At 41.9% G+C, this 15,375-nt stretch overlaps 5 protein-coding genes and 1 long non-coding RNA gene across 8 annotated transcripts; 3 read left to right on the top strand and 3 right to left on the bottom strand.

The window, feature by feature from the left end:
* Nucleotides 1-119: 119 nt before the first annotated feature.
* LOC119766956 lies at nucleotides 120-1,588 on the top strand. The gene is made up of 4 exons (XR_005277226.1): nucleotides 120-186; nucleotides 366-557; nucleotides 661-816; nucleotides 974-1,588. It is a non-coding gene; the product is annotated as an uncharacterized LOC119766956 (long non-coding RNA).
* On the bottom strand, nucleotides 1,553-2,747 carry LOC6032136 (kynurenine formamidase). The gene is made up of 2 exons (XM_001842738.2): nucleotides 2,443-2,747; nucleotides 1,553-2,375 (listed from the first exon to the last, which is right to left on the bottom strand). The coding sequence occupies exons 1-2, from the start codon at nucleotides 2,588-2,590 to the stop codon at nucleotides 1,600-1,602; spliced, it is 924 nt and encodes a 307-aa protein (XP_001842790.2). The 5' UTR covers nucleotides 2,591-2,747; the 3' UTR covers nucleotides 1,553-1,599.
* Nucleotides 2,748-5,002: 2,255 nt separating this feature from the next.
* On the top strand, nucleotides 5,003-6,377 carry LOC6032137 (probable serine hydrolase). Its single transcript, XM_001842739.2, has one exon. It carries the CDS (start codon nucleotides 5,019-5,021, stop codon nucleotides 6,027-6,029), a length of 1,011 nt encoding a protein of 336 aa, XP_001842791.2. The 5' UTR covers nucleotides 5,003-5,018; the 3' UTR covers nucleotides 6,030-6,377.
* An 86-nt stretch (nucleotides 6,378-6,463) lies between these two features.
* On the top strand, nucleotides 6,464-7,770 carry LOC119767892 (probable serine hydrolase). Its single transcript, XM_038257761.1, has one exon. The coding sequence runs from the start codon at nucleotides 6,636-6,638 to the stop codon at nucleotides 7,701-7,703; it is 1,068 nt and encodes a 355-aa protein (XP_038113689.1). The 5' UTR covers nucleotides 6,464-6,635; the 3' UTR covers nucleotides 7,704-7,770.
* On the bottom strand, nucleotides 7,725-9,171 carry LOC6032139 (probable serine hydrolase). 3 transcript variants are annotated; one of them, XM_038257762.1, is made up of 2 exons: nucleotides 8,773-9,171; nucleotides 7,725-8,720 (listed from the first exon to the last, which is right to left on the bottom strand). In XM_038257762.1, the coding sequence occupies exons 1-2, from the start codon at nucleotides 8,791-8,793 to the stop codon at nucleotides 7,809-7,811; spliced, it is 933 nt and encodes a 310-aa protein (XP_038113690.1). In that variant the 5' UTR covers nucleotides 8,794-9,171; the 3' UTR covers nucleotides 7,725-7,808. The 3 variants fall into 3 exon arrangements, with proteins under 3 accessions (XP_038113690.1, XP_001842793.2, XP_038113691.1); XM_001842741.2 differs by having other exon boundaries at nucleotides 8,779-9,171; XM_038257763.1 differs by having other exon boundaries at nucleotides 8,785-9,171.
* A 4,758-nt stretch (nucleotides 9,172-13,929) lies between these two features.
* LOC6032140 (probable serine hydrolase) lies at nucleotides 13,930-14,973 on the bottom strand. Its single transcript, XM_038256421.1, has 2 exons — nucleotides 14,956-14,973; nucleotides 13,930-14,897 (listed from the first exon to the last, which is right to left on the bottom strand). The coding sequence occupies exons 1-2, from the start codon at nucleotides 14,962-14,964 to the stop codon at nucleotides 13,986-13,988; spliced, it is 921 nt and encodes a 306-aa protein (XP_038112349.1). The 5' UTR covers nucleotides 14,965-14,973; the 3' UTR covers nucleotides 13,930-13,985.
* Nucleotides 14,974-15,375: the final 402 nt, after the last annotated feature.

Genomic DNA, 15,375 nt, shown 5'->3' with positions numbered 1-15,375 from the left:
GTTACGTGAGACAAACACCACTCTCTTTTTGGCGCTGAATTCCACATTGCACGAACGTCGGGCAGCAGCTTGCAAGTGTGTTTGCTGATGGCAATAAAAATGTTCTGTAATAACACACTTCAATCCACGACAGAACTTCGCTGCGGCCGGACTGCTTGGACGGCAGTGCTGTCAGATTTGGTTGTTGTGAGTTTTGCTTCGAGTAGCTGGAGTTGAGTTGTCACATTGATCATAGCAAGCTGAAAAATGCTGCCTTGTGGCAGTTTAGTATAAAACGTCACTTTTCAGTGATGAATAATTAAATTTTATCGCAACTATCTTGCAAAAGTCATCTACGAAATCATTAATTCATTTTTATTTTGCAGATAATCACGTGATTTAGACAAAAGGGCACAATTCCTCACAACCGGCAGCACTGAAGCGCGATGCTTGAGCCAAATTTGTGTGAGTAGGTTTATGCTGAATTTAGATCCCAGTGTCACTCATTTCTCCTACATTATGCTGAATAACGCACACACACATAATCATCTCTAAGAACAGTGCCGAATTAGGAAGAGGTAATTGCATTTTTAATTGCCAATTTGAAATGTTGATCAACATAAAATCAAGAATCTTTATTTAATCATATTTTTCGTTATCTTATTTATTATTGTTTTTCAGCATCAACCCCGCCAAAATGCAACTTTTGTTTGTAAACAAAACCTTTTAACCTCTCTCTCACTGCGAGAGTGTATCAAAACAACACGCAGTGTGAGTGCCACCGGCAGCAGCAAGCAACACTCATTCTACCAGTTTTGGCGCGCCGAACAGCTAAAAGTGAGTGAGCAAAGATGAGAAATGTAAAACCTAGGGTGAAATAAAACAGACGATTACTTTCTGCACTTCATGATATATTTTGGGTTGAAGGAGTCGGCGGTGGTGGTCATCCTGCAGGAATTAATGTTTTTATTTCTATTTCTTTTTCAATATACAGGACTAAACCGGTACGTGGATTCGGATGTCGGTTACAAAACATCGGATCCACTAATGAGATCGAGAATTATTTAACTTAAAAAATGACACATCACGGTTAATCAAGACACGAAGACTATTTGGAATGCAAAATACGACGTGCAAGCGTTCACAACTGCCAAAAGCCGCAAAACCTCAACTGTTGAACAAGGACTGAACATATAGATGAAAAACTATGTTTAGCAGACGTGGCCATATGCTTTCACAAGGAGCACAAGGAGTATTTAGTAAAAGTTCAGCGAACTTCCGGAAAGAACGCAAAGTATTCATCCCAACAAAAATCTACCGCGAATGCGTCAGCGAATAGTAGTGTACGATCGTCGCGTTCGTCAATGAGGAACCGGGAAATAAAACATCCGGAGGACTTCATGATATCCATGGAAGAATTGTGGCAAGTTGCTAATGATTCAGTCGGCAACGAGTACCTAGCATACATTTCATTTCTCGTTGAGCATAGGTTTGGCATGACGTCCGTATTAGAGAAGGATTCTTCTTCGGTATTTGAAATTGATTTCTTCGTTAATAAGAAAGCAATGCTGGATGAGTTAAGGTTTACTGTCAATTTAGAAAAAGTAAATGGAAATAACTTTATTTTTCACTAAAACTGTCCAAAATGGCCTTCGTTATAAAATAGTCCTTCTCCGCGAGTTTCTCCACTATATCAAAGTGGTCCAGTTCGGGCAGCACGTGCAAGCTACCCTGCACGCCGAACCGCTCCAGGTGCTCGTGCATATCTTTGGCCATCTGCTTGAACACGGCGCTATCGTTTTCCGCAACGGACACGTGCACCTGCGCCGAAAGTCCCCTCAAGTGGCCATAGTCCATCTCCAGCGGTGATAAACCGCGCACGTTGGCGTCGTTCAGACCGAGCAGATTCTTCGCGTTGACCGATTGGGTGTGCCGTAGTTCGTCCAGCTTGAACACTCCCGAAATGAGATACACGTGTTTGACCAGCCGGATTTCGTCCCCAACGGTGGCCACAAACTGCCGGTCAAGCATGGCCGCTATGAGGTGCGCCCCGGCAGAGTGACCCGCGATCGAGACGTGCCGAACTCGATTTTCCTCGGCGTAATTCAAGATGTACTCGCCGGCGCACTTAATTTGGCTGACCAGCTCCGCAAGGGTCACCTTGGGACACAGCTCGTAATCTAGAATAATCACCCGGAATCCTCGCTCGACCAGCGGCTTCGCGCAGTACGCGGACTCCTTTTTGGACAGCATTTGCCAGTAACCACCGTGGATGTACACGAACAGGGGAGCATCGTCCGGCAGGTTATCCCCGTAGATATCAAATTTCTCACTGTCCTCGCTACCGTACTCCACGTCCAAATCACACTTGAGCTCCTTTCGATTTCTGTTACTCACTGAAAAAATAAAAAAAACGGGGATCATCAACTCAATCCATCCCGCTCCAATCACTCACAAACCAACCTTCCGTGACGAACTTCACGTGGTGTTCAATCACTTCGCCAGCCGTGCGGAACCGTTTAGTCCACTCACTCGGCGAGTACTCCTTCTCCCAGCGCTCGATCAGTTCCGCACTGGGCGCGGACACGCTTCCTGCTGCAGCAGCCTCCATGACTGCACCGTTACCGACTGCAGGGGCCACACACAACTGGCAATTATTTGTGTGTTATTTCAAGCGAACGTAGCCCGGTCAAATAAACCATCTCTAAAACATGAACCTTATCAACGGCGGCCCATTGATGTGGTGCTGCTGCCACTACGGTCGGAGAGGCGATTGTCGTCACTTGTTGGGTAGGTATCGATGAGTTGAACGATTGTGCGACGAACTACCCTATTTAGCTGATTAGTATGTATACTAGGCTGGTTCACATTTTAACCAGTCCTTTACTACTGCCTCAGTTTGTATTTGTGCAGCTGAACGGAATGACTGCTGCAAGTTGCCTTCAGTAACTATGGAAAATCAATGGCTACTTTGTTAAGAAATGTCACAAAGCCATCGTGGCACAGTAGTAGGGAGCACGAGTATCAATCAAAGGGCTCTATTTCGATTTTAGCTCAAAACTTGAATCAATCTACGTTTACACACAACGCACGCTATAAAAGTTCGAGCATCAACGCACATACCTTATTGTTACGGGCCGAAGCCTTACACATATAGATTATCGGGTGACGATCCTCTTCGTGTGTGTCTTTTAACAAAAGTTTGTCTGTTTTCATTCTCCTCGTTTTTTTGTCAATCGGGAAGGTCATATTTCGGGCAGCCGCTGCTTGCTTTTGAAACACGAGGGGGTCATCATAAATGATTCATATATGGAAGATTCCTGATTGCTTCCGTTCTAGGTCATCGCTGGCTTGAAATATACGTCCTGATTATGTTTTCTTGATACTTGGTACAGTGAGTCAAATATTTGTCCGTACCCCCCCGTACGGGAAATGTTTGTGATATAAAAGTACATAAAATTCGACTAAAGTGCCATGTTTTATACATCAATCGACGCGGCAGAATGTCCTCTTTAAGACACTGTCATTGGATTTGCAAAAAACTTTTTCTTGAAAAATACAAAAATTGTTTACTGAAAAAGTCAAAAAGAGGTCAAATAATTGTCCGTACCCTAGTAAAAGTACAAAATCTGATCGATTTAAGTGAATTCATTTATGAAATGTTGTTTCAGTGTCAAATACTAGTACCTTTAGCCAGTTTGTGACAACTTTGAACTTCTGATAAGTTTGTTTAGTTAATTTATATTAAAATTGGATTAAATTTAGTTTTTAAAGTAAAACTTGTCAAAACATTAGTTTATAAACAACTATTTTTATAAAATTGCTATTTTGTGTTGTAAGAGTCTCTATTGAACAAGTTTCAACAATATTTGTTCAAAATATACATTGATTTCATCTTTTTATTGACATTTTTCGACCAAAATACTGTTTCGGAACAATACCGTTAAACAATCCGGATTGTCCCGGAACCGGTTCAACCCTCGGAGGGAATTTTGTGGTGATCAGATAGAGGACAAAAACCCACCTCTTGCAATTTGAAGCATCCAATTTCGTCCACTACAGCCTGATTACGATTCCCTAGTCTGAAATTTGAAATTTTCAAATTCCCCAAGCAAAACATTCTGACCCAGAACGGTACAGAAATTCTCAGCACGGAAAGTGAAAATTTCAAATTTCAGACTAGGGACTCGTAATCGGGCTGTAGTGGACGAAATTGGATGCATCAAATTGCAAGAGGTGGGTTTTTTCGTCCTCTATCTGATCACCACAAAATTTCCCTCCGAGGGGTTGAACCGGTTCCGGGACAATCCGGATTGTTTAACGGTATTGTTCCGAAACAGTATTTTTGGTCGAAAAATGTCAATAAAAAGATGAAAACAATGTATATTTTGAACAAATATTGTTGAAACTTGTTCAATAGAGACTCTTACAACACAAAATAGCAATTTTATAAAAATAGTTGTTTATAAACTAATGTTTTGATAAGTTTTACTTTAAAAACTAAATTTAATCCAATTTTTAATATAAATTAACTAAACAAACTTATCAGAAGTTCAAAGTTGTCACAAACTGGCTAAAGGTACTAGTATTTGACACTGAAACAACATTTCATAAATGAATTCACTTAAATCGATCAGATTTTGTACTTTTACTAGGGGTACGGACAATTATTTGACCTCTTTTTAACTTTTTCAGTAAACAATTTTTGTATTTTTCAAGAAAAAGTTTTTTGCAAATCCAATGACAATGTCTTAAAGAGGACATTTTGCCGCGTCGATTGATGTATAAAACATGGCACTTTAGTCGAATTTTATGTACTTTTATATCACAAACATTTCCCGTACGGGGGGGTACGGACAAATATTTGACTCACTGTATATTGATTTGTGATGTCGTGGCACACGCTACACATTAGATACGAAATTTATGCATTTGAGCACTTGCTACTCGGCAAATAATCAACAAGCTAACTTTTTTCGATCAAGTGGGATCAAGCATTTATCCGTTCAAGTCGACTTTTCGCGCGCATTTCTCACCAAATGATGTTACGCACGATATCCGTACTTCGAAAGTCGATCAATTCCATAACGCCGTTCCAGCAAAGGTCTTTTAGCATTCAAAACGTCGCGGAAGTTCGCATCCCTGTTCCATGCGGATCGATCGCGGCCAAATGGTGGGGACCAAAGGACGTTCGACCGATCGTGTCCGTCCACGGCTGGCAGGACAACTCCGGAACCTTCGATCGACTCATCCCGTTGCTACCCGATTACATGAGCTTCCTCGCGATCGATCTCCCTGGGCATGGACTGTCATCACGGTATCCGCCCGGAACCGCTTATCACACGCTGGATTATGTGACCCTACTGGAAAGTGTTCGAAAACGGTACAACTGGGACCAGATGTCGCTTCTGGGTCACTCCCGAGGAGCGGTCATCAACTATGCGTACTCGGCAATTTTCCCAAACAACGTCAATCTCAATGTGGCCTTGGATCCTATCAAACCGTATTTAGCCTACCCGGCAAAAGTGGCGCCGACATTAGCCAGAAGAATTCGGAAGTTGCTCGAGGCTGACGCATACAATACCCAGAGTACGGAACCTCCAAGCTATACCTACGAGGAATTGATCGAGCATCTTCACATCGGAACGGGCAAATCGGTCTCGAAAGAAGCCGCTCCATATCTGCTGAAACGAAACATGGCGGAATCTAAGTTACACCCGGGAAAGTTCTACTTTACCCGAGACAACCGCCTCAAGCACCCCTTCCAAGCTGGATTGGGTTGGAGTCCGGAGGTGTGTCTGGAACTGGCCAAGCGACTGACGATGCCCCATTTTTGCTTCAAGATAAACCGCTCGGATGGCTGGTTGTACCACGGAGAAGAATTTTATCGAACATATTTCGAGCTCGTGGGAACAGGAAACCCAAACTTTGAGGGACGATTTCTGGATGGGACCCATCACGTGCACCTTTGCGAGCCGGAAAAGGTGGCACCGATGATTGGACGGTTTCTGGAAAAGTACTGGAAGAAGTTGCCGACAAGTATGATCTGAGAGAGTTCTTAAATTATATATAAAACCCCTGGTGTCGATTTCAGGAAAATTTGGGGTAAACCTGGAATTGTTAGGGTATTTTATTGAACTGGAGTTGTCAGGAAGTCAGGATAATTTAATGGCATTCAAAAATAACCATACAAAATATAACGTCTGCATGAAAATTCATCAATTGATCAACATTATTTCGTTCACTAAAACCTCTAGACTGCACTGACTAAATAAAAAAAATACAATTGTATCAATTTCACAGCATGTAAAAAACAAAACTATCAAATGTATTCGATATAAAAGAGCAAGTGTTGTGAACCAGTGCAAACTACATTCGCAAGGTAGTCAACCCCCGGCAAGATTAAAATACATACACACTAACAGTAGAGAAGCACGTGTACATCGGGTGCAAAAATTATGAAAGCAAAAGGGCTGCTGCGAGGCTAAGCAATGTTAATTACTGTGTAGTTAGCGCCAAGAACAGGTTGATCGTACAAAGCTAATCGATTCAGAATTTGCTGCACTACTTCCACCTTAGATGCTGCGTATTCCGATCAATTGTGATCAAGCCTTTATCCGGTCAAGTTGACTATTCGCGCGCACTTGGTCGTAACTATGTTACGCGCGATATCGGTTCTTCATAAGTCGTTAAATCCTGTTACTCCGTTGAAGCAAAGAACTTTTAGCGTTCAAAACATGATCAAATCACCACAAACTGTAGAAGTTCGCATCCCTGTGCCCTGTGGAACGATCGCGGCCAAATGGTGGGGACCAAAGGACGTTCGACCGATCGTGTCCGTCCACGGCTGGCAAGATAATTCCGGAACCTTCGATCGACTGATCCCGTTGCTACCCGATCACATGAGCTTCCTCGCGATCGATCTTCCTGGTCATGGACTGTCGTCACGGTACCAGGCTGGAACGGCCTATCATACGGTGGATAATGTGCACGTGCTGGAAAGTATACGACAACGGTACAATTGGGATCAGATTTCGCTGCTGGGTCATTCTCGAGGTGCGGTCATCAACTATGCATACTCGGCATTCTTCCCGGACAAGGTCAACCTGAATGTGGCTATTGATCCTATAAAACCCTTCATTGGCTACCCGGCGGAAGTGGCGATTCGGATGGCAAAGAGAATCCCCAAATTTTTAGAAGCCGATGCTTACAATGCCCAAAGTACGGAACCTCCAAGCTACACCTATGAAGCATTGATCGAACATCTTCACATCGGAACGGGCAAATCGGTCTCCAAAGAAGCCGCTCCATACCTTCTGAAGCGAAACATGGCGGAATCCAAGTTACATCCGGGAAAGTACTACTTCACCCGGGACAACCGCCTCAAGCACCTCTTCCAAGTCGGTCTGGGTTGGAGTCCGGAGGTGTGTCTGGAACTGGCCAAGCGGCTCACGATGCCGCATTTGTGCTTCAAGATGAACCGTTCGGACGACTGGGTGTACTATGGAGGGGACTTTTACCGGGAATATTTCAAAGTAGTCGGAAGTGGTAATGCCGACTTTGAGGGACACTTTCTGGACGGATCACATCATGTGCACCTCAGTGAACCGGAAAAAGTTGCTCCAATGATTGCACGGTTCTTGGAAAAGCACTGGAAGAAGCTGCCGACTAGCGAGATCGTAGGAGAGAATTCTAAGGAAATTGTAATACCAGCTTTTATATAAAAAAAAGTTTGTTTTGGTGAGTTTTTTTTAATACTTTTTGAATAAAATAAAGCTCTAACGTAAGATATATTTTTTTGATATAAATTAACAACACTGAGCAAACCCCTATAACTTACCCACCACTATTTCATCAAATCGCTTACAATCGATCAGAAACTTTCCAATGACACTGGCCACACTCTCCGCCTCAATCAGATGCACGTAATGATTCCCATCGATCGCCTCCAACCGAGTCAGTGGATTATTCTTGCCCATCTCGTCCAAAAGTCGTTTAAACTCATCCTCGTCACCATAATAGAACGATTCGGTAGCCTTGATCACCAACACTGGACACTTGTTCGCCCGCGCCGTTTCCAAATTCGTTTCCCGAGACCACCCGGAGATGTCCAGATACTTGGTCCGGCTGTCGAATGTGTAGTGGAAGGTTCCCGGAAGGACGCTACTTTCACGGATGTTTCTTTCCAACAAGTGATGACAGAGTTCTTTCGGAATCGTAGTTCCAGCAGAGTAACGCACCCTGCTCAGCATCTTGTCGTAGGTGAATCCGGATGGTTTCTTCCCCTTGGTATCGTCGTACTCGATCGAACGTTCAAGATGAAACGCTAGTTGTTTGTAGAACTCGCCCGGATAAGACGGTTGAAGCGCATCCAGTGCTACAAACAGATCGACCTTGTCCGGATACAGTCCGATGAAGATGTAGCACATCATGGCTCCGAGAGAGTGACCTACTAGAGATACCTTGGACCAGCCGTAGATCTTCATGATCCGACGAATGCAGATCGTCGCGTCGGTCAGGTGGTACACCGTGCCGCTGGGCATCCACGAGGACAGGCCGTGACCGGGCAAATCAATCGCAAGGTAGCTTCCAGCAGTTGGAAGTAACGGAAGCAATCGATCATACGATCCACTATTATCATTGTATCCGTGGATGAACAGAATCGGCCGAACGTTCGTAGGACCGTACCACTTGCCGCGAATCACCCCAAACGGAACCGGAATTTGCACCTCTCGAAAGGTCTGAAATGAACAACTGTTAAAAAAAAAACTTTCCAGCGCTTCCTATACCGACTCCTACGTATACTTGCGCCATTTTGGACGATCCTCTCAACTGCTCGACGAACTATGAAATGCAGATTAGCGTTGGTGACAGATTCTGGAAAAGTAGTTGACTCGTGTGTGACGCGATGGGGTTATCGAGCCCAAATCTACCTGCCGTCGACGACATTGCCGGAGCGCGAACATGACTACATTATAACGATGTAAAGTACGCGCAATTACATATCGTCATCGAGGTTGTCTCGTCGTTGTTTTGCGCGCGCGCAACTAATCTTGCTGGGCTTGATCGTGTGACGCAGCGCAAGGTTTAGGCATGTTCTTGAAAGTGGGAAGTGATTTCTTTGCTTATTAAATTAAGGCACGAAGGTGGAAAGATTTGGTAAAAGCATGTTTGAATGTATACTTGACCGATTCTTAGCGAAGCTACACCAAAATGTCACATTTTTCAATTTTCAATATGATTTTTAATATGAAAAAAATCATTTTTATTATGATGCAATAATTGCAATGTGCTTTAAATGCGTTTTCTTACCTTAAAAGCCAAGAACATTGACCAAAAGTGGTCTGCAAGCCATTGTACGGGAGAGGAGTTTTTTCATAAATCTGCTCCTTTCGTTGTCCCGTCACGAAAAGAAATGGCTGGCAAAAACTCAAATTTCATCCAATTCTTTCAGTTCAAGGAGCAAAAGATTCGTTTTTGAATTTGTGATAATGTGTAGAAGAGCAAAAGTTTTTAAAAATCAAACTGGCAAAACTGTAGCGATTTTTGTAGTGTGCCTTTTAAAAGTCCAGTTTTACGATGTTGACCCGTCACGCTACATTTTTATTTCAGGGGAAGCACAGGTACTATATGGTTCATTCTGCATGATATTTCATTGTAGGAAAATCAATTATCTTTCCAAATATGTAATAACATTGGGGGGTTTCTTCTTTTATTTTGGCACTACAGCCAAAAAAAAAATGATTTTTTTTTTAAAGTAGCCGAAGAATCGATCACTTAACGATGATTCCGAGCATCCGAGCTACGATGCTACGGGGAGGGCTTTATTAATTTAAACCCGTCGTTGAGCCATCCAAGCTACGATTTATAGCACCACGTTTTCCTCGACGACCCATACCGTAAGCGTGCCTTCCAAGCAACGAAGGTATAGAATGGACTTATTTTACAGCATAAATTTTAATAAATTTGACCAGTTAAAATAATCATGAGTTAATGCAACAATTCAAACAACGCCGTGCCTTCCGATAAACGATTATATAGGAAGGACTTCTTCTAATACTTTTCTTCTCTCACACACAAACACATCTACCGTGCCCCATCACTTCGCTAATTAAACTTAATTATTCCTACAGGGTAACAATTCTATGTCAAATAGGGAATCGTTTGAAACTTTGTAGACATGGTATCCTACACTTAGGTAAGCTATTTTTGCGTACATGGATTTCCCGGGAATTCCCGAAATACAAGCGGAAGTATAATTTTTTCTACCTTTTTGGCATCAATGTTTACCTGATTTGATTTTATTCTTTTCAATCTACTGTTCATATTGAGCTAATAAGCTTGTCTGTAAATTTTAAGTCAAGGTTTAACTCAGATAATACAGTCCAGACTAGATTATCCGAAGCCTCAATAATCCAAAGTTTCGATTATCCGAAGTTTGATTATCCAAAGGTTTGTATGGGACTTCGGATAATTTCTTTCGTTTTTTTCGTTTTTCTTATTTGAAACATCAAATTCGAGTTCTGCGACCCCATTTTAGTCAAATTAGAATAGTTGATTGCTTATTAAATAATAAAATGCATTTTATCAATATTTCGTCACTGCCATATTGGCCGCCATCTTGGGTTAAAAAATGTAAATCACTTTAGCGTAGTTTAGGAGTCATTCTTAAGCGGTATACGCACTTCGGAAGGAACCGGTCAAGAAAAAAATCAAATGGGCAGCAGCGGCAGCGCAAGCAAGTCAGAGAGGGTGAAAAAAAGCCCCAAGAAGTCGCTCTCTCTCCTTTGTTCTGCTGTTCGTAAAGCTGTTTCTTAACCCCTTTCCTTCCGATCTGCATACTAGCCTTTAAGCTCAACAACTAAAAATAAGATAGCGAAAAAAAATTTGGGTTCCGAAGTTTCGATTATCCGAAGTGAAATTTTTCCGAGGCCTTCCGATAATCGAGTATGGACTGTATTTATATCTGAAGCATTCACAACTAGGAATATTGTTTGCTTATACGTTGGGCAACAAAATTTACGCTATTATGGAATGAATATAAACTTTTCTATTTTCTACAACATATTTTAACAACATTTATTGTTATATCATTTGAAAATAAAATATTCATCTCTTCCGGCCAAGATCAAATTTTATTGTTGTGGAGCATATTTTTTCAATATCCAAACACTTTTATTAAAAAAAAACTTCTCAACAAAAAATACTGATATTTTATTTTTATTTGGTACGATTTGAAAGACAGCGTGAAAAATTGAAAAAATATACAAATTTTCTCAAAGTTGCATTATTTTTTACAAGCAGTCAAGCCAGTAAATCAGTGTTTCTCAACCGCTGAGGAATTCCTCCCTGGGGGGAATTTGGGCAGTCTTAGGGGGAATGAGGATGCATAATGATTTTTTTTTTTGTTTTCACAAATTAAATCATTTTCAGATGAAAACGAAACTATTGGCACTACGCCCCCCCGGGGCATGGCCTTCCTCTAACGTGGGATTTCTGCTCCAGCGCCTCTGACGAGACAGGAGAAACCGGGACCGACGTTTTACTTCACCATCCGATAGAAGCTCAGTGGATAAGGCGGGAATCGAACCCGCGTCTCATAGCATCATCGGGATCGGCAGCCGAAGCCGCTACCCCTGCGCCACGAGACCCACAAATTAAATCATTTTCAGATATGAATCACAAAAATTTTCATCAGTCCTTAAAAATATTTGAAATAAACTTATTTTTTAAAATCCGGATTATTTTTGTAGTTTGCCGATCACGATCATTTTCATAAATTTGTATTTTTGCTGTCTTTAAAATCTCAGCTGCTCTTAAAAACAATTTTATAATATTTTTTTGAGAGTTTTAGATTTTTTTTGGTTTAGAATTTTAGGGTACCATCCATAAACTACGTGGACACTTTTTTGGGATTCTCAACCCCAAAAAATAAAAAAAATGTATGGAGCGTGGACAATTGCCGTACCCCTTCCCCCCCCCCCCCCCTTTAAGGGTCCACGTGGTTTATGGATGGTTCCTAGTGTGGCTTATGCTGAATCAAAAACAAGAAATCAAAATTTCTAGTTTAATAAATTTGAAAGTTTATTTTTTTTTGTTGAAAAACAGTTTAGTAGTACAAATTAAAAAATAAAATTCAAACCATAATTAATGTAACATTAAATTCGGTCAGGTTAAAAAATTTATTTATTCAATTTTACCAAATAAAAAATAGTTAAAAAAGAGGGAGGGGGAATGAAGGTCTTGCAAATAAGCCAAGGGGGGAATGCAACGAAAAAGGTTGAGCACCACTGCAGTAAATGATCCTCACACTCATTTTGACCATTGATGTTGCTGTAGCAAAACATCAATCAGAAAAAGGATCAGAATATGTTTCGTTAAATTTCAAATTTCCCTGAAATTCCCGGGATTTCCCGGGAAATTTGTTGAAAATTTCCCGTTTCCCGAGAATTTTGTAACCCTGGAAAATTGGACGCTCTAGACTGGAGAATCAAGTCTGTCATATAGAAATTTTCAAAAACAATCAAAAAACTATTTTTTTTATCATTTTTTTTCCAAATCAAGGATTGGACTTAGGACAGCGGTCAATATGGAGACGGCTTTGTTGACGAAATGTTGATGTTTAAAGTACTTTAAACATACAGTTTCAGTCAATGATTTTTTGTATTTTTTTTTTTTTTTTTAGATAAGTTGCTTCATCCTGCATTTTTCGTGAGTCCTTTTTTTTACTAGAAATGAGTTGTAGAGTGAATATGATTCAGATTCCACGATGTTTGTAGTGTCGCGAGACTATTTTAAGTGGTTTTGAAAAATGGCCCCACGGGAACCGGTAACATCCGGAGTGGCCATACTTTTTCGACACATGATACTTTTATATCATATTTGCAGTAAATTTTTAAGGATTACAATGATGTTTCAATCAGATTTATGATCAAGTTCTGTCTAACTCCGAGAACCTCCAGAACCGGTATCCGGTATCAGTTCTGCGTGACCGGAAGTTGACTTGTGTCATTCAGAAGTGTTAAAAAAAGCAAAATTAGTAAAAATTTATTGGTTTCCCATTTTTACCACCGATTATCCTCGATTTTTGACTCAGACACAGCTAGTTTTGCCTCCCCTTAAAAGGGGAGGGGTTAGGGGGATAACTAATCCCCTTGATTTTGCAACTTGAAGCACGTAAATTGGTTAAAAACTCACTGTGCTACATCGATTTTAATACAATTTAAAATTTTTAATTCCAAGCCGAGGTGGCGGCCAAAATGACGGTGATTAAATATTGAGAAAATGCACTTGGTAATTTTTAAAGCAAAAACAAATCAAACCATCCACATTAACGACCCCCGGGTCATTTGTGGTCTCTATTGCAAGTTTCTGCTCGAACCTAGGAGTCCGAAGGCTTGAATGGGGAGAGCACCCAAACCTCTTTTTGCTCCAAGGAACCTTCCACCCCAGTGTTTGAACTGACGACCTTCGAGGATTGCGAGTCCAATCGCCGCCAGCGATTCCACCGGAGTAGGCTTGGTTTGGTGTGTTGTTTGTACTTATGGCATGGAGACGACTCCTACACCTGGAATGACTTAACGGCCTAACAACCAAGGCCGGGACCGACATTTTACTTCCTCATCCGATGGAAGGTTGCAGCAGATGGGAATCGAACCCAGAATCATCCGCTTACAAAGCGGACAGCGTAACCATTCGGCCACGCACTTTAAAGCAATCAACCATACAAATTTGACTAATATGGGGTCGCAGAATTCGAATTTGATGTTAAAAGTACGAAAGTAAAAAAACAAGTTTTTTATTTGACCATCATCCCCATACAAACCATCGGATAATCGAACTTCAGATAATCGAGACTCCGGACTGCCTATATGATTGGCATAATATTCCTTATAAGCCCTATATGTTTGGTTTACGTATGATTTTATCGGTGTCACTAATGAAAAATGGTTTAACATTGAGATATATTTTATTCCACACAAATTAAATTCACTAGATAATCAACTCTATAACTTACTCTCCACAATTTCCTCAAATCGCTTACAATCGATCAAAAATTGGCCAATTACGTTGGCCACGCTCTCCGCATCGACCAGATGCACGTAATGATGCCCTCCGATCGCCACCAACCGGGTCAGTGGATTATTCTTACCCATCTCGTCCAAAAGTCGCTTGAACTCCTCGTCATCGCCGTAATAGAGCGAATCCGTAGCTTTGATCACCAACACTGGGCACTTGGTTGCCCTGGCCGTTTCCAGGTTTGTTTCCCGAGACCACCCGGAGAGGTCCGGATGCTTGGTGCGGCTGTCGATAGTGTAATGGAAGGTTCCCGGAAGGACGCTACTTTCGCGGATGTTTCTGTCCAGTATGTGATGACACAGTTCTATCGGGATTGTCGAGCCTGCTGGATATCGCGCCTTACTTAGCATCTTGTCATAGGTCAATCCGGTCGGTTTCTTTCCCTTGGCGTCATCGTACTCGATCGAACGATCAAAGTGAGAGGCCAATCTCGCGTATAACCCTTCCGGGAAGGACGCTTGAAGCGCATCGAGTGCTACGAACAGATCGACCTTATCCGGGTACAGTCCGATGAAGATGTAGCACATCATGGCTCCGAGAGAGTGACCTACCAGAGATACCTTGGACCAGCCGTAGATCTTCATGATCCGTCGAATGCAGATGGCCGCATCATTCAGACGGTAAACGGTGCCGCTTGGCATCCACGAGGACAGTCCGTGACCGGGCAAATCAATCGCCAGGTAGCTTCCTGCGGTCGGAAGCAACGGAATCACTCGATCAAACGAACCACTGTTGTCGTTGAACCCGTGGATGAACAGAATCGGCCGAACGTTCGTAGGACCGTACCACTTGCCGCGAATCTCCCCGAACGGAACCGGAATGTGCACCTCCCGAAAGGTCTGAAACGAACAATTCTAGAAAACCTTTCAACACTTGCTGTAACAATTTGCTAATTACTTGAGCCATTTTCGACGATCCGTCCAGCTACTTTGCGAACAACCAAATGAATTAGAGACCAACAAATAGGTTGGTTCTATTGAACCAGCGTGACTACATTCTACCGAAACAGGTACGCGCGATCACTTCGTCGAGGTCTTCGTTTGCATTGGCAATACTGTGCACTTGCGAGTGGTTGATCTAGTTTGGCTATTCTATGACGGTTTGATTGTAGCGCAAGGTTTTAACGCGTTTTCTTGATTGTGGGAAGTGCCATTTTGGTTATTGGGTTATTTATTTGAATCACGAGGAGAGGTAGAGAGTGAAACTGAAAGTGGTTTACGAGTTCATTATTTTAGTGGAATTTAGTCGTTTTGGGTAGTTAAATTATAGTTTTCAATAAGGTGCACAATGTATAGATTATCCAAGAGGCTCTGCCGA

The sequence above is a fragment of the Culex quinquefasciatus genome, chromosome 2, assembly GCF_015732765.1.
Source record: "Culex quinquefasciatus strain JHB chromosome 2, VPISU_Cqui_1.0_pri_paternal, whole genome shotgun sequence".
Lineage (NCBI taxonomy): Eukaryota > Metazoa > Arthropoda > Insecta > Diptera > Culicidae > Culex > Culex quinquefasciatus.
This window is presented reverse-complemented; position numbering and strand designations above follow the sequence as displayed.